We start from the raw sequence: 26138 nt of genomic DNA, 5'->3' as shown, positions 1-26138 counted from the left end.
TGGTTGGGCCATGTTCAAACAATCTGCAGGTACCTTGGACGAGTACGCCATCACCATTACTGACTTTATCAGCAAGTGTGTGGAGGACTGCATACCAAAGAAGTCAATCCGGGTGTTCCCCAACAGGAAACCCTGCATGAATCAGAATGTACAAAACCTGCTAAAAACCAGGTGTGAGGCCTTCAGATCAGGAGACCCACTCAAACATAAGGAATCCAAGTATGACCTTCGCAGAGCCATTAAGACAGCCAAGGACCAATACTGATCGAAACTAGAGACCCAGACAGACACCTGGTGACTATGGCAAGGACTATGGAATGACATCACAGGTTCTAAAAAGAGACAGTGCAAAATAGCAGACGATGACATGTCCCTCCCAGATCATTTCAATGCCTTCTATGCTCGCTTTGAGCAGAATTTCGGGGGAGAGGTAACACCTATTCCGACAAGTCCTGATGAATCTATCCCAACAGTCATTGCATCAGAGATCAGATCAGTTTTCCTTCGTGTGAATCCAAGGAAAGCGATGGGACCAGGCGAAGTACCAGGCCGTGCACTGAGTATACGCAGAGCAATTGGCAGAGGTCCTCTCCCTGCAGTAGCCACTCTCCCTGCCTGTTTCAATTGGACCAACATCATCCCTGTGCCTAAGAAGGCTCATGCAGCATGTCTGAATGTCTACCGCCCAGTGGCCCTAACTCCGGTGGTCATGAAGTACTTTGAAAGGCTGGTCATGGCATTAATAAACTCCAGCCTTCCCCAGTACTCTTGACCCACTTCAATTTGCCTATTGGACCAACAGATCCATGTCAGATGCCATATCGCTTGCTCTTCACTCCTCCCTAGAACATCTTGACACCAAGAACAGCTATGTAAAAATCCTATTCATTTACTACAGTACAGCCTTCAACACTATTATCCCCTGGAGACTGATTACTAAACTTAATGATCTCAGACTGAGCCCCACTTTCTGCGACTGGATCCTCAGTTTCCTGACCCACAGGCATCAGTCAGTGAAGATTGGAGACAACATTTCATCCTCACTAACACTCAACACTGGAGCTCCCCAGGGGTGCGTACACAAACTCCTACTGTACTCACTGTATATCCATTACTGCATCGCTAAATACCAGACTAATGCCATTTACATGTTGGCTGATGACTAAAATTGGAAGCGTAGTGGACAGTGAAGAAGGTTACCTCAGATTACAGTGGGATCTTGATCAAATGGGCCAATGGGCTGAGAAATGGCAGATGGAGTTTAATTTAGATAAATGTGAGGTGCTGCATTTTGGGAAAGCAAATCTTAGCAGGACTTATACATTTAATGGTAAGGTCCTAGGGAGTGTTGCTGAATAAAGAGACCTTGGAGTGCAGGTTCATAGCTCCTTGAAAGTGGAGTCACAAGTAGATAGGATAGTGAAGAAGGCATTTAGTATGATTTGCTTTATTGGTCAGAGTATTGAGTACAGAAGTTGGGAGGGCATGTTGCGGCTGTACAGGGCACTGGTTAAGCCACTGTTGGAATATTGCGTGCAATTCTGGTCTCCTTCCCATTAGAAAGATGTTGTGAAACTTGAAAGGGTTCAGAAAAGATTTACAAGGATGTTGTCAGAGTTGGAGGATTTGAGCTATAGTGGGAGGTTGAATAGGCTGGGACTGTTTTCCCTAGAGCATTGGAGGCTGAGGGATGACCTTGCAGAGGTTTATAAAATCATGAGGGGCATGGATAGGATAAATAGGCAAAGTCTTTTCCCTGGGATGGGGTAGTCCAGAACTAGAGGACATAGGTTTAGGGTGAGAGGGGAAAGGTATAAAAGAGACCTAAGGACCAAAGTTTTCAAACAGAGGGTGGTACGTGTATAGAATGAGCTGCCAGAGGAAATAGTGGAGGCTAGTACAATTGCAACATTTAAAAGGCATTTGGATGGGTATATGAATAGGAAGGGTTTGGAGGGATATGGACCAGGTGCTGACAGGTGGGACTAGATTGGGTTGGGATATTTGGATGGCATGGATGAGTTGGACTGAAGGGTCTGTTTCTGTGCTGTACATCTCCATGACTCTCTGGGTCTATGGTCACCATAGTCAGTCGAATCTCAGATGGCGATGAAACAGACTACAGACGGGAGATGGAAAATCTTGGCAAATGGTGCACTGAGAACAACCTAGCTCTCAATGTCAGCAAAACCAAGGAACTCATTATTGACTTTCGACAATAATGCCCCCCTACACATCATCAGCACAGAGGTGGAACGAGTGGAGAGTGTCAAGCTCCTGGGAGTGGTCATCCACAACAAGCTTTCTTGGACTCTTCCTGTGGATGCACTGTTTACAAAGGCCTCTTCTTCCTCAGGCAGCTGAGGAAATTTGGCATGACAGTGAATACCCTTGCCAACTTCTATAGGTGCGCCATCGAAAGCATTCTGTCTGGATGTATCACTACCTGGTATGGCAACTGTACCATTCCAGATTGGAGATGGTTACAGAGGGTGGTGAACTCAGCCCGGACAATCTCAAAGGCCACCCTCCCATCTACAGAATCCATCTACCAGGCCCACTGTCAAGGAGAGGCTGCCAGCATTCTCAAAGATCCATCCCACCCTGGCAATGTTTTTCCACAACCTCTACCATCGGGGAGAAGGTACAGAAGCCTGAACACACGTACCAGCCAGTTTTGAAACAGTTTCTACCCTACTGTTGTTAGAATATTGAATGGACTCACAAACTCTTAACATTCGCCTGTACCTGTGTTTTTGGTTTTGCCATTGTTCACCTATTATCTACTTATCTATGCTACTTAATTCCAGCTCCTTGTAAACCGTGTTAGGGAATTGGGGCTGGAGCTGGATGAACTGCTGATCATTCGGGAAGCTGAGGGGGTAATTGGGAGGAGTTACCAGCAGTTGGTCACTCCTGAGGCTCAGGATAAGGATAGATGGGTTACAGTCAGGGGGAGGAAAGGGGACAGACAGACGGTGCAGAGATCCTCTGTGGACATTCCCCTCAGCAATAAATATTTCATTTTGGATACTGCTGGGGGGGGATGACCTACCAGAGGAAAGCCATAGTGGTTAGTTCTCTGGCACTGAGCCTGACACTGTGGCCCAGAAGGAAAGGGGGCAGAATAGAAAAGCGCTAGTGGTAGGAGACTCAATTGTTCGGAGAATTGGCAGGAGATTTTGTGGTCAGGATTGGGATTCCCGGAAGGTATGTTACCTCCCTGGTGCCAGGGTCCAGGACGTCTCCGATCGGGTGTATAAGATTCTGAAAGGGGAGGGCGAACAGCCAGAAATCATGTTACATATTGACACCAATGATATAACCAGGAAAAGATTGAGAATATAAAAAGTGAGTTATGGTGGAAGCTGCAGAGCAGGACGAACAGAGTAGTTTACTCTTGGGTTTACTACTGGTGCCACGAGATAGCGAGGCGAGGAACAGGGAGCGGGCGCAGCTTAACACGTGGCTGCGCAGCTGGTGTAGGAGGGAGGGCCTCAGATATGTAGATAATTGGGATGCCTTCTGGGGAAGGTGGGACCTGTACATGAAGGACGGGTTGCATCTGAACTGGAAGGGGACCAATGTCCTGGGTGGAAGGTTTGCTCGAGTGGTTCAGGAGGGTTTAAAGTAGTATGGCAGGGAGGTGGGAACCTGAGCTGTATACCGGTAGGGAGAGTTGAGGGAGATGAGACAATAGCAAGAGGTAGCGCAGCCAGTGGGAAGGAATTTCCTGGGAAAGAACCAAGGGATCGGTTAAAGTGTGTTTGCTTTAATGCAAAGAGTATCAGGAATAAACGTGATGAGCTTAGAGCATGGATCAGTACCTGGTGCTATGATGTTGTGGCCATAACAGAGACATGGGTTTCTCAGGGGCAGGAATGGTTGCTGGATGTTCCAGGGTTTAGAACATTTAAAAAGAATAGGGAGGGGGAAAAAGAGGAGGGGGTGTAGCACTACTAATCAGAGAGGGTATCAAAGGTACAGAAGCTACCATTGTCGAGGAGGGTCTGCCTACGGAGTCAGTATGGGTGGAAAGTAAGAACAGTAAGGGAGCAGTCACCTCATTAGGGGTTTACTACAGGCCCCCCAATAACAGCAGGGAGATTGAAGAAAGCATAGGTCGGCAGATTTTGGAAAAGTATGAATGTAGTAGGGTTGTTGTATCGGGTGACTTTAACTTTCCCAATATTGATCGGAACTTCCTTCGAGCAGATGGTTTGGAAGAAGCTGTTTTTGTAAGGTGTGTTCAGGAGGGTTTCCTAACTCAGTACGTTAACAGGCCAACGAGGGGAGAGGCCATTTTGGATTTGGTGCTCGGCAATGAGCCGGGGCAGATGTCAGATCTTGCGGTGGGAGAGCATTTTGGTGATAGTGACTACAACTGCCTCACATTCTACATAGCTATGGAGAAGGAGAGAAGCAGGCACAATGGGAGGATATTTATTGGGGAAAAGGAAACTATGATACTATCAGACGTGTGTTGGGAAGCATGGACTTGGAGCAATTGAAAGGGCACTATAGACATGTGGAGACTGTTTAAGGAACAGTTGTTGAGAGTGATGCACAAATGTGTTCCTCTGAGACAGGCAAGAAGGGGTAAGATAATGGAAACTTGGATGACAAGAGCGGAGGAGCTTCTCATCAAAAGAAAGAAGGCAGCTTACGTAAGGTGGAGGAAGCAAGGGTCTTGCTCAGCTCTAGAGGATTACAGGCAGGTGAGGAAGGAGCTCAAAAATGGTCTGAGGAGAGCCAGGAGGGGGCACAAAAAAGGCTTGGCAGGAAGAATTAGGGAGAATCCAAAGGCATTTTACACGTATGTGAGGAATAAGAGAATCATCAAAGAAAGAGTAGGGCCAATCAGAGATAGCATAGGGAACTTGTATATAGAGTCTGAGGAGGTAGGGGAAGCCCTCTGAGTTTTTTGCTTCTGTCTTTACTAAAGAAAAGGACCTTATAGTGAATGAAACCATTGAGGAGCAGGTAAGCACGCTGGAATGGATAGAGATTGAGGAAGCTGATGTGCTGAAAATTTTGACAAACATTAAGATTGACAAGTCGCCAGGGCCAGACCAGATTTGTCTCGGCTGCTTTGGGAAGAGAGAAATGTGATTGCTTCGCCGCTTGCGAAGATCTTTGCATCCTCGCTCTCCACCAGAGTTGTACCTGAGGATTGGAGGGAGGCAAATGTACTTCCTCTCTTCAACAAAGGAAATAGGAAAATTCCCAGCAATTACAGACCAGTCAGTCTCACATCTGTCGGCTGCAAGGTGTTAGAAAGGATTCTGAGGGAAAGGATTTATGACTATCTGGAAGAGCATGGCTTGATTAAATGCAGTCAGCACGGCTTTGTGAGGGGCAGGTCATGCCTCACAAATCTTATTGCGTTCTTTGAGGATGTTACTAGACAAGTTGATAAGGGTCGAGCGATGGATGTGGTGTATGTGGACTTCAGCAAGGCATTTGATAAGGTTCCCCATGGTAGGCTCGTTCAGAAGGTCAGGAGGAATGGGATACAGGGAAATTTAGCTGTCTGGATACAGAATTGGCTGATCGACAGAAGACAGCGAGTGTTAGTGGAAGGAAAGTATTCTGCCTGGAAGTCAGTGGTGAGTGGTGTTCCACAGGGCTCTGTTCTTGGGCCTCTACTCTGTAATTTTTATTAATGACTTGGATGAGGAGATTGAAGGATGGGTTAGCAAGTTTGTAGATGACACAAAAGGTTGGAGGTGTCGTTGACAGTATAGAGGACTGTTGTAGGCTGCAGCGTGACATCGACAGGGTGCAGAGATGGGCTGAGAGGTGGCAGATGGCGTTCAACCTGGATAAATGCGAAGTGATGCATTTTGGAAGGTCAAACTTGAAAGTCGAGTACAGGATTAAAGACAGTATTCTTGGCAGTGTGGAGGGACAGTGGGATCTTGGTGTGCAGGTACATAGATCCCTTAAATTTGCCACCCAAGTGGACAGGGTTGTTAAGAAAGCATATGGTGTTTTGGCTTTCATTAACAGGGGGATTGAGTTTAAGAGCCGTGAGATCTTGTTGCAGCTCTAAAACTTTGGTTAGACCGCACTTGGAATACTGTGTCCAGTTCTGATCGCCCTATTATAGGAAATATATGGATGCTTTGGAGAGGTTCAGAGGAGGTTTACCAGGATGCTGCCTGGAATGGAGGGCTTATCTTACGAAGAGAGGTTGACTGAGCTCGGACTTTCTTCATTGGAATAAAGAAGGAAGAGAGGGGACCTAATTGAGGTGTACAAGATAACGAGAGGCATAGATAGAGTTGATAGCCAGAAACGTTTTCCCAGGGCAGACATTGTTAACACGAGGGGTCATAGTTTTACGTTGTTTGGCGGAAAGTATAGAGGGGATGTCAGAGGCGGGTTCTTTACGCAGAGAGTTGTGAGAGCATGGAATGCGTTGCCAGCAGCAGTTGTGGAAGCGAGGTCATTCGGGATCTTTAAGAGACTGCTAGACATGCATATGGTCACAGAAATTTGAGGGTTCGTACATCAGGTTTACCTTACATGAGGATCAATGGTCGGCACAACATCGTGGGTTGAAGGGCCTGTTCTGTGCTGGACTGTTCTATGTTCTATTAACTCTGTGATCTGCCTGTATTGCTCCCAAGACAAAGCTTTTCACTGTGCCTCGGTACACGTGACAATAAATTCAATTCAATGTATGTGCATAATGCTTTTCATTTATTGCCATCATATATACACCTACACAACCCCTCATGTAAAAATACTCTGTTGCCTTACATTTATATCTATATTATCCCTGACATACAAGACCACACTATTGTCTAATATATGAACGTGGTCTTTTGAATTTGTGCTACTTGCTTTTTACAAACTAGGACAACCTACTAAGAATCTAGTTGGGGAAGTAGAGACATCATATACTTTTCTCCACCTCTAATTGCTGGAAAATCTGTAGAGTTTGTGGATCATTCTACACAAATACTTATATGTTGTCCAAAAGCATGAAGCTCTGAATCTGGATCATGAACTTGTAAAACCCATCCTGTACTTGATATCTACACTGTATCTCACATTTTTATCAATATGACTGTCTCGCAATTACAAATATTGGCAGTCCCAGGTTGCGAAGGGGTTCCAATCTTGAGTCTGTTTGCCAGTTGATTTGTACACAAACTGGAACACAATTCAGGACAATATAAAGTAGCCATTCATAAGTGTATGAAGGTTCATATGTTGGATCTTTGAAATTACACCCCTGCATGGGATCACTGTACATAGAAGTATTCGTTAGTCAGACATTCGTAAATCAGGGACCCTGGGTACTTAAGCAGTGATGATTATCCTTCCCTCTCTGGACAACAATGTGCTCACTAAGCTTCCAACCCTGAATCAGCTGGGATTGAGTGTGGGTTATAGGTATCCCTTTGTATGTGTGTATACAATAAGAAAATATTGTCTGCTTCGATCACTGATAGATCACTTAGAATCAGCATGAAGATCAGCTCAAAATAGTTGAATCTGATTCTGTGAAAGCTGCCATAGTCTGGCAGGTCCCATGATCCAGCATAAGTGTCTGAATTCCATGAAATGGAAGATTTGAACTGTTGTCTCTTTGAGATACATCCAGTTGACTGTATGACCGAAATGTATATGCTATTTCTTGTCTATCAATAGAATGGCAATCCAGGTCTTTCTGGTATAATGCGCAATTTGTCAACGCAAATTGGCTATAACACGATTGACGATTTGTGGATGTTGTTTGGATAATGCAAACTTTCTCCTGATTGGCTCTAGGGATTTTCTGTTCTACAGTGCAATTTTCTACAGTGGTTTTCCTTAGCGTGACTTTCTATAGCATGAGGTTGCAGAGGAATACAATTATCGCATCACAGCAGAACGTCCTCGACCACACTTATACTGGATATCTAATGGATATATCCACACTGCTCTCCAATATGTGTCCACAATCACTATCTCACAAATATTTATGCCACCTACATATATGTAAATATGTAGCTTTCACACCTAAATCACCTATATCACCAATATTGAAGCACATCTGATTTTAAAAATTAGTTCTTCCAAATAACATCAAATGATAAGTATCTGTGCCAATTATAATGGTGGTGTCGCTGTGTATTTGCTTTAAACAAATAGCAGCGTCAAAGTATAAATGTGCCTCCCATGGTTCATATACTAGGCTCAGCTGTGCTACTGCAGATGTATTCCCAACAAAAGGGAATGACCAGAGAGTAGGATCACCAGATCTGCTGACTTTGTTCTAATTGCTGCCTAGAGAATGGAATTGATCTGGGCCTGGGAGCAGGCAATTACTTTCTTTAGAAAGTGAATGATTAGGGGTGACCTGCAAAGAAAGAAGAAATATCGCAAATTTGGCAGGGAGAGAACAATAATCTAAAGATTATTATCTTGCATGAGCAACACATAAACTACATGGATACCTATAACCCACATTCAATCCCAGACTGTGATCCACACAACTATTCAAATAAACTTCAAACAAACCTCAGGCTGTACAGCACTGTGCCATCTGGGTGCAGACGAATCATTCGATTTTTCACTGTAACTCCATGAACAAATGACTTTTTGTCATTAATAAAGTAGGTGTCGGGAACCCAGAGTTGGTCAGCCACTCTGTTATCTAGAGTGAGGTTCAGAGGTATTCCAGAGTATGAAAGCCTCTTGTCTCTCCAGGACTGCTGGAAGTACATTGTCAGAGTATAATCCTGCAGAAAGAAGAAAAAAAAGTCAACTCATCAAGTTCAAAGTTTCTTTCTCGCACCTCTTTCACTATGAAATGACCAAGCCACTGTGTTCCAAGTGTGATAATGGCCTGTGAAGATCAAATTAACATTACTCCCCAACAGTCTTGGGACATGGCTGAAACCCTTACTGTTTTTGGACGATTAGATTGATAAGGTTGACCATAACCCACTTATGTTATTCAAATCAGGTTTTAGATTATAATTTAAAACAAGAGAATGTTGCAGAGTATTCCCTTCATTCATAACACATAGCAGAGAAGTTGGACCTAGGGATTCGTAAGAAGTTATTACAGCAACATAAGGGAATAAATGTTATTTTTGCAGGGCCTTGAGGAGCTATTTTCTCAGCTTTATTGTCTGTTTATGCTGTGTGTAAATACTAATGAAGTTGCTACATCGAGCTTTAATATTCTTAGGCTAATGAGGAGAAAATCAAGCAATGCTGATTTTCAACTTTCTAGACTCAACGCTGAGATCAACAATTTCAGAATGCAAACTCCTTGCCCCCATTTTGTTTCTTTTTTTTGTTGCAGTTGTTTCTTATTTTTACTTCAGAGAGCAGCACACTTGCTGCAGACATTGTTTTCAGATGGAACCTGCCAGTCCTGGAAGCAGCAGCCCAGGAGGACACCAGGAAAACTCCTCAGGTTAGGTGGTGGAGTCCCAGAACTTCACCATCTGTCTGCATCCACCACATTTAAGTCCATAAGATGTATGAGTAGTGGTAGGCCATTCAGCCCATCAAGTCTGCCATATCATTCAATGAGATCATAACATGATCTGATAACCCTCAATTAATTACAACTTAAGGGCTCATCCTGGCCTCGTCCCTGTTTATTCAGTTCCAGGTGAGAATGATGTATTGGCCTACCTGACCAGTAAACCAGATGGGTAAACTGGATACTGCATACCTACCTGACTGGTAAACTATTGTGGTAACCTGGGGCAGGCTTTCAGTTGGACAGTAGTCCTGCAGTTTACACTAACATGTGCATGGTCAAGATACTTCTGAACCCCACGGCTTCTCTCCCCCCATATGTGAGAACTCTCCCCAGTAACATTCAACTGTTCCCTGGATTGCTCCTTAGACCTGGGAGTCCAGTGAGTGCTGTACTGTCAGTAACCATGGTCTCTTCTTCCATGGCACTGTGCGAGATCTTGGCTTCTGACTGGCCTGCAGGTTTTTGGAGCGCAGGACTTCCTGAATGACAGTCCTAATCCAAGTCAAAAGCCGGATGGTGATCAATCAGGTACCTGATTGGAAAACTCACCAGATCTTTCAACAGAGCTAACAAGTTCCAGATTCTCCCTGCTAATTTCATCTGCTTTTGATCATAGTCTGAAAATCAGAATATTCTGCCCCTTGTTTCATCATGATTCCTTTTGGCCCTGTAACGTTGGGCTGATTCTTACTATATTTTGTCAAGAGTCATTTCTTCACATTCCATTGAAGACCTGGTGGATTTTCTCAGGCTATCATCCCAACATTGTTTCATTAATTACCTACCGCACCCAGTGGTGTCCTCTCGCTCAATGCTAGCCCGATATTCCCAGTCATTGTAGCTGGAAGTATTCACTATTGCTAGGATATCCCATCATCCCAGGGTTGACAACATCTTAAAATCAGCTGTGGTGTAGCCAACTGAATGTTGAGAGCTTAGTTTATAGCTGCTCAGCACGGACTGTGACATTTGCTCTGGACGTGGAATATTGGAAATCAGTCCCCCATTTTGTGGATAGAGACCTGGAGGTCCTGGATAGGATGGTGCAGAGGAGGTTATCAAGGTCAGTGCAGACTTAACCTTCTGGAGTAACACCAAGCAGTGTAGGAATCAGGTCAATGACCTTCTGCCCTTCAATAGGGTAAGTGCCATTTATCTTCCTTACACTCACTCTATCTCTGCTACTGGACATATTGTCCACAAAGATTCATGCTGTACTACTCTCATTGTTGCATAGTGGGTTCAAATGGACACTTCTGTGCTGTAGCAGTCAATGATTCTCTTTTCTCTGTCATATACTTTTTTTCTGTCTTTGTTTTCCTTGCTCCCTTGGCTTTCTCCTGCCTATTACCCTCCAATTTTTAGTTAAACTTTTCTCAGCATCATTTGTTAGTTTCTCAGTGAGGGTATCAGTCCTGCAGTTCTGTCTGTGTGAAGTATATCACTCCTACACAAGTCATTACTGATCCACTGCTGATCCATGTGTTCCACAAATCTTGTCGACTATTCTACCTCCCTGATCACGTAGTGACCTCCCTTATCTGACTCCTTCTGTATTGATAAACTTATGGCATTAAGAATGTTCCTGAAACCATGTCAATTTTGTTTCTTAATTTCTGTCGGAGGACTTCAGTTCTGTTTCCTCCTATGTCAAAGATACTTGATAACTCTCCTTTGTTCTCCCACATTTTTGTGGCCCCTTTCATGTTATCCCAGATGATGGTATATGGGTGGCTAAGTGAACAAACCTGTAAATATATTTGGACTGCTTTTCTATGTTTTACTCTCACTCTTCTGCAACTCACAGTTCCATGGCTGATCTCTGCCACATTATTACCACTGTCACAAGGAATCAATACTTTTAATCATAATGATTTGAGTGGTGAATCTGTGGAACTCATTTCCACAAAAGGCTGTGGAGGCCAAGTGTATTTCAGACAGAGATAGATAGGTTCTTCATTAGTAAAAGGATCAAAGGTTATGGGGAGAAAGCAGGAAAAGGGGATCGAGAAAATTACCAGCCATGATCGAATGGCAGAACAGAGTCAATGGGCCGAATTACCTAATTCTGCTCCTATATTTTATGACTTTTCCAATAATGTAGAGCTATCCTTGAAATTCTTTTCACTTGACTCATCTCTAAGTCTAAATGGCTTACAATATTCAGGAACATCCACACTGGTTCTGTTGTTAAGTTTGTATCACCCTCACTATGACATTAATTGCAGGCGTGGGAAGTAATTGCAAAGCCTTGGCACATCATTCAACAGTCCTTTACAGAGAGATAAATTGGGCCAAGAAAACATAATAGGCAAACCTTAAAAAATAATTTATTTGAAGAAGAATATCAAGGAAAATATATAGCTTGCCAACATGAATTGTTAAATTTTGAAAGCAAAGCCGAGAATATTATCTCAGTTGAGTTATTCAGTACATCTGTTATGATCCTAAATGCTCTGTCTGAAAGGGTGGTGGAAACAGATTAAATAATAACTTACAAAATGGAACTGGATGAATACTTGAAGAGCTATGGGCAATCAAGGAAGGGAATGGGACTAATTACAAAGCTCATGTAAAGACCGCCATTATGACTGAATTGCCTTCTTCTGTATTATATCATTTCATGATAGTATGGTTGTCAGGGCAATATTAATGTTTTGCTGTTGTACAAAATACTAGATTCTACTTGGTTAAATGGATATGTAACATGCTGCTGCACAGCACTGTTACTTGTAATGTGCTGGTTGCTCTTTGTAGTCCATCTCTCTTTCTCAGCAGTTACTCTCATCAGAATTACTGTTCTCTTTGGTCGATTGACTTTCATTCATGGTTTCCCCAGCTGCAGGATATCAGCAGAATATGGGCATGCAGAATCCTTCTGCTCCTCTTGAAGTTAAGTGACAGAAAATATGGGAATACAATTAGAAGTGTCTATGCAACACCTGAAAATAATGTTACTCAAATCTAAAACTTCAGAAAACCATCGGTCTCCTTCATTAACAAGGGAGATGTTTAAAATCAGAAAATCCTTCTTGCTGGTCATGTGAGCTTATATCCTGGTGCTGGGGAGTTGCATTGGTTAGTTCAGTTGGCCAGATGAGCAGAGTGGAGGACTGAACTCGATACTTTGTAAATCAAACAGTTGAAAGAATTTGATAGTCAACTGCCAAAGTCTACTTGAAGGAATGGGTGGAAGGCAAACATGATGATTTATTCCATCATACCTAAATCCTGAAATCACCTGCTGATTGCTAACGTCCCTGGGTTTTTTAAAATTCACTCATGTAAAGTGAGCATTGCTGGTTGGCCAGCCAGCATTTAGTGCCCATCCCAAGTTGTCCTGGAGAAGGTGGTGGTGAGCTGCCTTCTTGAACTGCTGCAGTCTACCTGCTGTAGGTTGACCCACAATGCTCTTAGGGAGAGAATTCCAGGATTGCACAGAGGCTTTCTGGGTGGAACCTTCCTTCTTTGTCTTTGATTTTTTTTTGTTCTAGTATTTCTTCAGACATGAGAGTTGTTGCATTATTTTATTTTTTTGTTGAGAGAATCAAATTAAAGTGCATTCACAGTATTGATCATGTGTACTAAGTCTTTGTTCTTTCCCTGCAGTTCATAGTGCAGCTTGTATAGATTTGACATTATATCTGTAAGGAACTGACACCAAGCAACCAGGCATGGTCTGACACTTCATTGAACTCTTCATTCCTTGATTTGAGACATGTAATTATTTCAGACATCAGATTTCATAAAAATCTTTGCAAGGACTCAAAAGAAGGTATGTTGTGAAAAATGAAAGGGTTCAGAAAAGATTTACAAGGATGTTACAGGGTTGGAGGGTTTAATCCATAGGGAGAGGTTGAACAGGCTGGGGCTATTTTCCCTGCAGCATTGGAGACTGAGGGATAACCTTATAGAATTTCATAATATCATTGCATTTATTGGTCAGTGCATTGAGTATAGGAGTCGAAAAGAGTGGCACTGGAAAAGCACAGCAGGTCAGGCATTGAGTATAGGAATTGGGATGTCACGTCACAGCAGTACAGGATATCGGTTAGACCACTTTGGACTACTGTGTGCAATTCTGATCTCCCGGCTAGGAAGGATGTTCTGAAACTTGAAAGCGTTCAGAAAAGATTTTCAAGGATGTTGCCAGGGTTAGAGGGTTTGAGTTATAGGGAGAGGCTGAATAGGCTGGGGTTATTTTCCCTGGAGCATCGGAGGCTGAGGGGTGACTTTATAGAGGTTTATAAAATCATGCAGGGCATGGATAGGGTAACTAACCAAGGTCTTTTCCCTGGGGTGGGGGAGTCCAGAACCACAGGAGGAAGATTTAAAAGGGATCTAAGGGTCAACTCATTCACGTTGAGGGTGGTGTGTGTATGGAATGAGCTGCCAGAGGAAGTGGTGGAGGCTGGTACAATTGCAACATTTAAAAGGCATCTGGATGGTTGTATGAATAGGAAGGATTTAGAGGGATATGGGCCAAATGCTGGCAAATGGGACTAGATTAATTTAGGATATCTAGTCACCTGAGTTGAATTGAAGGGTCTGTTTCTATGTTACACAACTCTATGACTTTCCCTGAACTTATCCACGTCGCATTAGTTTGGAGGATTAGTTCACAATGGGCAGCACTGAGTTTGATTAAAGACTCAAAAATGATGCTGATGGGCTCTTGCTCAAATCAAGTTTACAAAATTGACAACAACTTTCATTACCTGAGAAAAGACCATATCTTTTACTCACTAATACTTGCTGAAGGGTTATACAGTGATAATTGACAAAAAATAGGAAATCAGGATCATTTGAACAGAATGCATTGAAGCCCACATTTGTACCAAGCATGTTGCTTGATTAGAATTTTGGTTCTCAAGCATGAATATTTTACCTTCATTGTAATTATTCTCACTCTTTGTTCTCTGTTTAAAGTGTGAAAGCATGACAAGATTCTCTTTAGTTGTTGTGTCCTTAAAAACAATGCTTACAAAAACCATCAGCTGGGCTAGGTCAAGCTTATTGATACATTCATTGAATTCAGTGAGAAACATTCACAGCTCTTCAGGACCTGCTGAAGTTGCTAAAGTATGTCTTCTTAAAACGATTCTACTTATGGCTGCTGTGGAAGCACCAAGTAACATGTTCTGGATTGCCGTTATTATTTCTTCTTTGTTGTTAAAGTCTCTGAAGAAGGAGAATCAGCAGCCATTGCTTCTTTCATTACTTTATCATCTATCAATGATTTCTTTGGTTTTGTCAGGCAATGGAAAATGAGGTTTTGGTGCAGTCATTACCTTTTGCTGTTAGTTTAGGGGAAATGGTATAATTGACTTTTCAAAATAGCCTTCAATTCATCAACTTTCTTTTTCTGAAACATACTGTTTTAAGGAAAGCTACCCTTGAATTTACTTTATCTTTTGAATTTATTGTGCAGTGTTGTGTATGTCATTCCAAATTCTCAGCTTTACTTATTGATATAGAGTACTTCCATGATATATAAGGCAAATGTTCTTATTTTTTATATTTGGGGACATAAATCCTCTCTCCCATTCCACACGGAAGCTGTACACTCTGCTTTCTATGTAGGTGGCCCAGGTTCATCACTCCTCATTATTTCCTATTGCAGTTCATGATCTCACTCTGCTGCTGGTCACACTGCAGGTAGGCCTCTGGATCTGTACCTCTGCAACAATTGGAATGTTGCTGACTGTTTTCAAGTGTGGAGGCATGGGCGATCACTCCTGTGGTTGTGATTTGTTTCTGGGATCTCAAGTTAGTTTGTGTTGTTTGGATATTGGATGGAGGGTGCGGGGGTTGTAGAGTCATAGAGTCATAGAGATGTACAGCATGGAAACAGACCCTTCAGTCCAACCCATCCATGCTGACCAGATATCCCAACCCAATCTAGCCCCACCTGCCAGCACCTGGCCCATATCCCTCCAAACCATTCTTATTCATATTCCCATCCAGATACCTTTTAAATGTTGCAATAGTACTAGCTTCCATCACTTCCTCTGGCAGCTCATTCCATACACGTATCACCCTCTGCGTGAATGAAGTTGCCCCTAAGGTCTTTTTTACATCTTTCCCTTCTCACCTTAAATCTATGCCCTCTAGTTCTGGACTCTGCCACCCCAGGGAAAAGACTTTGTCTACTTATCCTATCCATGCCCCTCATTTTGCCAAGAGGTGCGAGGGAGGAGCAAAGGATTGCTGGGAAGGTGAGTCTAACTGTTTAAAACACTTACTTCAGGTGTCGGGGCCTCCATTTGCCGAGAGGTGTGAGGGAGGAGCAAAGGACTGCTGGGAAGTTTTTAAGTGGGTGAGATTTAAACCCAAGACCCTACGCCACAGGACCTCCCTTCCACCCACCTCCTCTAACCTTACTAAGAGTCTGTAAACTAGATAAGTTTTTCAGGTTTCTCTTTCTTTTTCTTTCTTCTCTTCCTTTGTTTAGTCCTGTGTGTGCTTTCATCATAGCGGGATATGGATGTTAGGGCAGTTGCATGTTCCTCCTCAGAATGTAGTAGGTGAGAGACATTTCACCTGTCTCTGCCGACTACATCTGCGGGAAGTGCACCCAACTCTAGCTCCTCGAAAACCGAGTTAGGGAACTGGAGCTGGAGCTGGATGAACTTCGGATCATCAGGGAGACTGAGGGAGGAATTGAAAGGATATACAGGGAGGTGTTCACTCCTCAGATACAGGATAAGGACAGCTGGGTTACAGTCAGGGGGAGGAAAGGGAACTGACGGTCAGAGCAGGGACCCCTGTGGCCATTTCCCTCAGCAATAAGTAATAAGCAATAACTTTCACACGGATGATCCCTGGAATGGTAGGTCTAACATACGAGGAACGGCTGAGGATCCTGGGATTGTATTCATTGGAGTTTAGAAGATTAAGGGGAGATCTAATAGAAACTTACAAGATAATATATGGCTTGGAAAGGGTGGATGCTAGGAAATTGTTTCCATTAGGTGAGGAGACTAGGACCCATGGACACAGCCTTAGAATTAGAGGGGGTAAATTCAGAACAGAAATGCGGAGACATTTCTTCAGCCAGAGAGTGGTGGGCCTGTGGAATTCATTGCCACGGAGTGCAGTGGAGGTCGGGACACTAAATGTCTTCAAGGCAGAGATTGATAAATTCCTGATGTCACAAGTAATTAAGGCCATGGGGAGAATGCGGGTAAGTGGAGTTGAAATGCCCATCAGCCATGATTGAATGGCGGAGTGGACTCGATGGACCGAATGGCCTTACTTCCACTCCGATGTCTTATGGTCTTAAGTATACCATTTTGGTAGGGATTGTCTACCAGGGGTAAGCCACAGTTGTCAGGTCTCTGGCACTGAGCCTGGCACTGTGGCTCAGAAGGTAAGGGGGAAGAATAGAAAAGCATTAGTGATAGGGGACTCAATAGTCAGACAGATTGACAGGAGATTTTGTGGTCAGGAACGGGACTCCTGGAGGTATGTTGCCTCCCCAGTGCCAGGGTCTGGGATGTCGCCGATCGGGTTTACAGGATTCTGAAGGGGGAGGGTGAGCAGCCAGAAATAGTGGTACATGTTGGCACCAATGATATAGCCAGGAAAGGGATTGAGGATCTGAAAAGTGACTATAGAGAGTTAGGTTGGAAGCTGAAGAGCAGGACGACTAGAGTAGTGATCTCAGGTTTGCTAATGGTGCCACGGGATAGTGAGATGGGGAACAGGCAGCGAATGCAGCTTAACACGTGTCTGTGAGGCTTGTGCAGGAGGGAAGACTTCAGATATCTAGACCATTGGGATACCTTCTGGGGAAGGTGGGACCTGTACATGAAGGACGGGTTGCACCTGAACTGGAGGGGCACAAATATCCTGGGTGGGAGATTTGCTCGTGTGGTTCGGGAGGATTTAACTAGTTTGGCGGGGGGTGGGAATCAGAGCCACATGTCTAAGAGGGAGACAGTTGAAGATGGGGCAGTGACAGGATGTATTGTATCTATCAAGAAGGTTTCTCATGCGATGAAACAAAGGGATCGGTTAAAGTGTGTCTGCTTTAACGCAAGGAGTGTCCGAAATAAGAGTGATAAACTTAGAGCATGGATCAGTACTTGGGGCTATGATGTTGTGGCCATAACGGAGACGTGAGGTTCACAGGGACAGGAATGGTTGCTTGATGTTCCAGGGTTTAGAACGTTTAAAAAGAACAGGGAGGGTGGAAAAATAGGAGGGAGTGTAGCATTGCTAATCAGAGAGTGTATTACAGCTACAGAAACGAAAGATGTTGAGGAAGGTTTGTCTACTGAGTCAGTATGGGTGGAAGTTAGGAACAGCAAGGGAACAGCACTGCATTGGGAGTTTTCTACAGAATCCCCTAATAGCAGTAGAGAGATTGAAGAACGCATAGGCGAGCAGATTCTGGAAAAAATGCAGAAGTAGCAGGGTTGTTGTTATGGGTGATTTCAACTTTCCCAATATTGACTGAAACCTCCTAAGTGCAGATGGTTTGGATGGAGTCGTGTTTTCAGGTGTGTTCAGGAGGGTTTCCTTACTCAGTATGTAGACAGACCGACGAGGGGAGAGGCCATTTTGGATTTGGTGCTCGGCAATGAACCAGGACAGGAGTCAGATCTCGCGGTGGGAGAACACTTGGTGACAGTGATTACAACTGCCCCCCATTTACCATAACCTTGGAGAGGGGAAAGAGCAGTTACCGAGGGAAGATATTTAATTGGGGAAAAGGAAATTATGACGCTATCAGACAGAAGTTGGGAAGTACAGACTGGGAGCAATTGTTCCACAGAAAGGGCACAGCAGACATGTGGAAACTACTTAAGGAGCAGTTGTTGCGAGTGATGCATGAATTTGTCCCTCTGACACAGGCAAGAAGGGGTAAGAGAACAGAGGAGCTTCTCGTCAAAACGAAGAAGGCAGCTTATGTGAGGTGGAGGAAGTAAGGACCTAGCACAGCTTTAGAGGAGTACAGGCTTGCTAGAAAGGAGCTCAGAAATGGACTGAGGAGAGCCAGGAGGGGGCATGAAAAAGGTTTGGCAAGAAGGATTAGGGCGAACCCAAAGACATTTTACTCACAAGTGAGGAATAAGAGAATGATTAGGGAGAAGGTAGGGCTGATCTGGGATAGCGGAGGGAACTTGTGCATGGAGTCTGAGCAGATAGGGGAAGCCCTAAATGAGTTTTTTGCTTTGGTTTTCACCAAGGAAAGGGAACTTGTTGTGAAGGAGAACTTTGAGGAGCTGGGATACAGGCTTGAACAGATCAAGATTGAAGTTGTTGTGCTGGAAATTTTGGAAAACATTAAGATTGATAAGTCCCCAGGGCCAGACCAGATTTATCCTAGGCTGCTCTGGGAAACGAGAAAGGAAGTTGCTAAACTGTCGGCGAGGATATTTGCCTCCTCACTCTCCATGGGAGTCACACCAGAGGATTGGAAGGAGGCGAGTGTTGCTCCTCTTTTCAAGAATCCCTGGCAATTACAGACCAGTCAGTCTTATGCCTGTGGTCAGCAAAGTTTTGGAAAGAATTCTGACGGATAGGATCTATGACTATTTGGCAAAGCATTGTGTGATTAAAGGCAGTCAGCATGGCTTTGTGAGGGGCAGGTCATGCCTCACGAATCTTATTGAGTTCTTTGAGGAGGTGTCAAGACAGATCGACAAGCAGTCGATGTGGTGTATATGGACTTCAGCAAGGCTTTTGATACGGTTCCCCATGGTAGACTCATTCATAAAGTCAGGAAGTATGGGATACAGGGAGATTTGGCTATCTAGATTCAGAATTGGCTGGCTGACAGAAGGCAGAGTGGAGGTCAGTGTTGAGTGGGGTCCCTCAGGGCTCTGTTCTTGGGCCTCTGCTCTTTGTAGTTTTTATAAATGACTTGGATGAGGAGGTTGAGGGGTGGGTTAGTAAATTTGCAGATGACACAAAGGTTGGAGGTGTCATTGATAGTATCAAGGGCTATTGCAGGCCACAGCGTGACATAGACAGGATGCAGAGCTGGGCTGAGAAATGGCAGATAGAGTTCAACCTGGATAAATGCGAAGTGATGCATTTTGGAAGGTCAAACTCAAATGCTGAATATAGGATTAAAGACAGGATTCTTGACAGTGTGGAGGAACAGAGGGATCTGGGTGTGCAAGTACATAGATCCCTCAAAGTTGCCACCAAGTGGATAGAGTTGTTAAGAAAGCATAAGGGGTTTTGCTTTCTTTAACAGGGGAATTGAATTTAAGAGCCACGAGGTTTTGCTGCAGCTCTACAAGTCCCTGGTGAGACCACACTTGGAATATTGTGTCCAGTTCTTGTCGCGCTACTATAGGAAAGATAAAGAGGCTTTGAAGAGGGTGCAAAGAAGGTTTACCAGGATGCTGCCTGGACTGGAGGATTTGCCTTATGAAGAAAGGTTGAATAAGCTTGGACTTTACTCTCTGGAGAGAAGGAGGAAGAGAGGAGACCTGATTAAGGTGTACATGATAATGAGTGGAATAGATAGAGTCAATAGCCAGAGACTTTCCCCAGGGCAGGATTGACTGGTACGAGAAGTCATAGTTTGAAGATATTAGGAGGAAGGTATAAAGGAGACATCAGAGGTAGGTTCTTTACACAGAGAGTTGTGAATGCATGGACTGCATTGCCAGCTATGGTGGTGAAAGCAGAGTCATTAGGGACATTTAAGCGATTGCTGGACATACCCATGGATAGCAGTGAGTTGAGGGGTGTGTAGGTTAAGTTACTATATTTTACATTAGGATTACGTCTCGGCACAACATTGTGGGCCAAAGGGCCTGTTCTGTGCTGTACTTTTTTATGTTCTATGTTCTATTCTCTATGATTTTATAAACCTCTCTAAGGTCACCCCTCAGTCTCTGACTCCAAGGAAAACAGCCCCAGCCTAGTCAACCTCTCCCTATAGATCCAATCCTCCAACCCTGGCAACATCCTTGTAAATCTTTTCTGAACCCTTTCAAGTTTCACAACATCCTTCTGACAGGAAACAGTACCATTTTTGAAATTGATGGTGGTCCTGCACAGGCCTATTTGATAAGCAGCTGATAAAAACATAGGTCTACAGAGACCAGGCAAAGGAGTGGAACTAACTGAGCTGTTCTTGTTTAGTCCACATACACATAATGGCGGAATGGCCTCCTATGTTTCTAGTACTGAAATATAATGGCTTCACACATCAGTTCCTAATAGATTTTGTATTCACTTGTGTGCACTGCCAACTCAAAACTCACATTATCCTGCATTGATCTGGACCAAATGGAAACAGGATGCAACAACCTGGCAAAACCCAAAACAGATAGTTCTCATATAATGTCATAGTTGCGTTCTGTGCAATATCATGTAATAGAAAATTGCACAACAGAAATAATGGGAAAAACATGGTTGGGACAAACCACCAGAAATCCCAGTAAACCTCGAAACAAAACCAGTAGTTAGCCTAACACAAATAACAGCACAGTCTCAGTAAACTTTGTGCTGTTGTAACCGTTATATGATACTGTATAGTACAATTCATCAGAATCTTCAACTGATTGCTCTCGATTGGCATCTATACCTGCTGGCTGCACTACATTCTAGCCAAACTTCTGACCCCATTCAATGATAACACTTCACAAGTCCGAGCCCAGAATGAAACCTGCCTTGATAGATCAAGGGCTGAATCCTAATTTCTTTTACTAAGTGTCAGTTTTGTCAAGTTTTTCAGAGGGTTTCGCATCATGCTGCTTGGGGACAGCTATCGCCTTGTTTTACAAAACCCACTTGATTGGTTACCTGCCCCACCCTTTTGTGCCTCTTTCACACACTCTAGCACCATCATACCATGTGTTATTTCCAAAACAACTCACTACTTCCTGGATGTCCCAGAATTGACCAACATCCGTGGTGCAGCACCATCTTTAAAAAGATATTGTGCACCCAGACTAGAGTTGTCAGTCCAGAGGTGCCCTGCATGGTTCCTGACATTGGCCCTGGATGTGGCAAACAATGGAAAATTGGTGCCTCTCTTTGTGGGCAGGGACGTGGAGATGCTGCTGATGAGGATGGGGTGATGCAGAGGTAGGATGTCCTTTCCTCCCAGGTCAACAGAGGACACCATTCTGCTGGAACCATGTTAACCTAGACCAGGGTTACCGTCCAGACCAGTGCAATCTCCCCATCTGAAGGAATGCACAGAATGTAGGGAGAAAGTCAATGACCTTCTCCACTCTGCCAGTGGAAGTGCCACCATCTTCTTGTTGATACCTCACACTCACTCTATCTCTGCTACTGTACCCACCATTTCCTGCAACATCCTCCCCACTCACTCTCATCCTAGCTAAACATCTGATTCTGACTAACCTGAATCTCTTCTGCACAGCCTACCCACGCCCTCAGGGCATCTCCGCACAAGCACCAAAAGTAACAGTGTGCCCCTCACCTTCCTCTCCCTTACCCACTGTGTGCAGAGTTTCCTGGCTTTGACCACCCTTAGCAACTGACTGACCATGTCCAAGCCCCTGCACTGGTATTTCTTTACAGTTGGTCGTAATGATTAGTCACTGAAACAGATTCATTTGAGTCTGCACATATTCTTTAACATCTAAACATGCTTTTTTAAACAAAAAGATAAATAAACTCTTCATACAAACAGCAAAGCCAAGTTTCAAACTGCTCCTCAACACTGTCCTTTTACTGTTATCAACTTCAGTGAAATTTCACTCTTATCTAGACTCTTTTAAGTTTTCAAATTAACAGATTACTCCCAGCTTCTTGTCCTCAGGGTGTAGAGACATCCTCATGATGCTTTCCAAGTCCACTAGCACAACCATTTCACAATACTTTTCACGAAGCTCTTCTCAAGAAAGCACACTAGCCGACTGATCATATGACGCTGACGCAGAATCCAGTTCTCCATGCACCGCGACAAGGAGTGATGGGGATGAGAATCACGGAACAGTGAACTGGGGTTCAGTTTATTAAAAAAGGTCTACAAGTCACAAGTTGTATTCCAGTCAAGTCACGTTTAATAAACGTACATTATAGGAGAACTATTAGAAGCAGAAATCATGTAGTAGCATGATCGATATCGATATGTGAGCCGGCAGGAGGAGTGAGGGGGAGGGGGGGTGGGGGTGGGGGGGGGGGGGGGGGGTGGGGGGAGGGGGTTGGGGGGGGAAAGCATGGTTGGGTGGTGAGATTAGCTGTCAGGGGCTCTGTGATCAACCAATAATTGTGATCTATGTGTTGGAGATGTCGGGGAATATCAATGTGAAGACAGAACTTCATCTCCACAAATTACTCTTATCAACACTAATGAGCAGATTCATCTGTAGCAGATAGATTGGTGAGGATGAGGTCAAGTACAGTTTTCTTTCTTGTTTGTTCCCTCACCACATATCAGAGACTCAGTCCAGCAGCATTGATTTGACTGGCTCGATCAGTAATGCTGCTACTGAGTCACTCATGGACATTGAAGTCCTCAGAGCACAACTTGCACACCACCCTCAATGATTTGTCCAAGTGTTGCTCAAAATGAGCCGAGGGAAGACAGTATGTGGTAATACAGGAGGTATTGTTTGATCTGATGCTATGAGACTTCAACAATGTCTACCTTGGCAAATTTCAATAATGGTAGATTCTTGTTCATGTAGATTCTTCTTTTCAGATCTGTTGCAGCAGACATCAGCCAGAAATTTGGGACCAAAATGTATTTTTTCTTAGATCTATTGTCTTGAGATTTTAGCTGGCTACCATTTTGGACACAGAAATTAATGTTGTTTTTAATGAAATAATCAAGGTGGAGAATAGAAACAAAGAAACAGGGAAAATAGGTGCAGGAGTAGGCCATTTGGTCCTTAAAGGTTGCACCATCATTCAATATGATTATGGCTGATCATGCGATTTCACTTTCTCCCCATACCCCTTGATTGCTTGAGCCGGAAGGGCCGCTTCCATCTCCCTCTTGAATATATCGAACAAACTGGCTGCAACAGCTTTCTGTGGGATTGGATTCCACAGGTGAAACTATAATGCAGCACCAAAGCTGAGAACAATTGGATGGAAGATAAGTCAAGAAATACAGTGTGGGTGCCACTGAATGTAGATGGGAAAATTAAAGGACGTAGTTCAAAAAAAAAGCTTCTACAGCTTTGAATGCTGATAATGTATATCATGTAGATTTATTCATGATTTTAAAAATAAGAAAACATGTTACTTGTTGCAAAGGTAATTAATTACCTACTCAACTGCCTATGTTTTCTCTCTCTCAGCACTTTATATTTAAGTATTTGTCCTTACCTGAATAAAAGCAGCAATTAGGAATTGCTTAATTGGAGTTTTTAAGAAGTGTAATTGACTGTTACCTAATGAATCCGTAGTTTTCCCACCTCCAGTATCAGAATTTTGAAACCTTATGTAGGCAAACTTAGTGCTTGTAAATGATTTTTAAAAATCATTGATTCTACACAAACGGAAATTGCGAGAAAAACTCAGTGGGTCTGGCAGCATCTGTGGAGAGAAATCAGTGTTAACATTTTAGGTTCTGAAGAAGGTCACTGGACCCAAACGTTAACTCTGATTTCTCTCCACAGATGCTGCCAGACTTGCTGAGTTATTCTCATAATTTCCGTTTTTGTTTTTGTTTCTGATTTTCACCGTTCGCAATTCTTTTGATTTTTTTTTGGTTGATTCTACAGCTGCTTATAGTGAAGTTGGTGTGATTTACATCAACAAAATGCACTGCAAAGATTTAAAAGGGGCCTAAAGGGCAATTTTTCACCCGGAGGATGGTGCATGTATGGTATGAGCTGCCAAAGGAAGTTGGTACAATTACAACATTTAAAAGGTATCTGGCTAGGTACACGGATAGAAAAGATTTAGAGAGGCATGGGCCAAATGCTGGCAAATGGGATTAGATTTATCTAGGATGTCTGGTCGACATGGACAAGTTGGACTGAAGGGTCTGTTTCCGTGCTATACATCTCAATGACTCCTTGGCAGTAACTTCCAAACCCATGTTCTTAAGCACCACAAAGAACAAAAACAGTTAAGTTTGTTTGACCAGTCTCTCCTTTAAGATGATCTTTAAAACTATCAAGCTTTTGCTCACCTGTACTAATATCTACTTATGTGGCTTGATGTCAAATTTTCTTTGATATTGTTGTGGTTCTGTTCGCCGAGCTGGGAATTTGTGTTGCAGACATTTCGTCCCCTGTCTAGGTGACATCCTCAGTGCTTGGGAGCCTCCTGTGAAGCGCTTCTGTGATCTTTCCTCCGGCATTTATAGTGGTTTGTCTCTGCCGCTTCCGGTTGTCAGTTCCAGCTGTCCGCTGCAGTGGCCGGTATATTGGGTCCAGGTCGATGTGTTTGTTGATAGAATCTGTGGATGATTGCCATGCTCTAGGAATTCCCTGGCTGTTCTCTGTTTGGCTTGTCCTATAATAGTAGTGTTGTCCCAGTCGAATTCATGTTGCTTGTCGTCTGTGTGTGTGGCTACTAAGGATAGCTGGTCGTGTCGTTTCGTGGCTAGTTGGTGTTCATGGATGCGGATCGTTAGCTGTCTTCCTGTTTGTCCTATGTAGTGTTTTGTGCAGTCTTTGCATGGGATTTTGTACACTACATTGGTTTTGCTCATGCTGGGTATCGGGTCCTTCGTTCTGGTGAGTTGTTGTCTGAGAGTGGCTGTTGGTTTGTGTGCTGTTATGAGTCCCAGTGATCGCAGTAGTCTGGCTGTCAGTTCAGAAATGTTTTTGATGTATGGTAGTGTGGCTGGTCCTTTGGGTTGCAGCATGTCCTTGTTCCGTTGTCTTTCCCTTAGGCATCTGTTGATGAAATTGCGGGGGTATCCGTTTCTGGCGAATACACTGTAGAGGTGTTCTTCTTCCACTTTTTGCAGTCCTGGTGTACTGCAGTGTGTTGTGGCCCTTTTGACAGGGGACAAAACATCTGCAACACAAATTCCCAGCTCGGCGAACAGAACCACAACAATGAGCACCCGAGCTACAAATCTTCTCACTAACTTTCTTTGATATGCTCTTGTGAGTATCTCTGGGGTGTTTTATATATTAAAGACTCTTTCAATAGGAGATGTAACGTGTGACTGTCTGCAACAGCACGTTTGGACCCACTGTGAAGTTAAAGGGACAGATGTCAATTTATTTTGTTGTAGTGTTCAGCTGTTCGTATGGCTGCAACTCCAGGATCACTTTCAATCTGCAAATGAAACAGTTGGAAAGGTTCCATGAAAACTATCTCGCATCAAAATTAAGTGGCAAGGCAGGATAATGAATGTTGACAGGCTCCAAATCACTGACATAGCATTGAAGTCATAGTTATACAGGCACGGTTGGATTGTACACATGTCAAATGAATGGTTTTCCGAAGCTGCGTTTTATAATCAGCAGATGACAGGCGGTAGGACAGTAGGGAGTCAGAGGAAATGTTTTAAGTACAAGCTGACACTCATCCAGTCATCTAGGAAAATGCAGCCAACAAACGCACAATCTGCAAATCCTCTCATTGACATGACATTGCTTTGGCCATCCTGTTCAAAAATGATGGTTCTTCTTTCCTTTATGCAGTCACAGAAGCATCCTGTGTTTGTAGAGCATTAAAAGGCCTGCTGATGTGGTAGGAGTTGACATTAAATGCTTCTGTC

General features: G+C 43.6%; 1 protein-coding gene across 3 annotated transcripts in view; it reads right to left on the bottom strand.

The window, feature by feature from the left end:
* LOC140476295 (gamma-aminobutyric acid receptor subunit beta-1-like) overlaps positions 1–26138 on the bottom strand; it is a 302418-nt gene that overhangs the window by 141222 nt on the left and 135058 nt on the right. For all 3 annotated transcript variants that reach the window (XM_072568689.1, XM_072568699.1, XM_072568680.1), the window contains one exon: positions 8518–8738. In XM_072568689.1, coding sequence (XP_072424790.1) covers positions 8518–8738 — 221 coding nt within the window. The remainder of the gene's footprint in view (positions 1–8517; positions 8739–26138) is intronic.

Source organism: Chiloscyllium punctatum, chromosome 1 (assembly GCF_047496795.1).
Source record: "Chiloscyllium punctatum isolate Juve2018m chromosome 1, sChiPun1.3, whole genome shotgun sequence".
NCBI classification, from domain to species: Eukaryota; Metazoa; Chordata; class Chondrichthyes; order Orectolobiformes; family Hemiscylliidae; genus Chiloscyllium; species Chiloscyllium punctatum.
The sequence above is the reverse complement of the archived record's forward strand: the minus strand, read 5'-3'. Positions and strand labels throughout refer to the sequence as shown.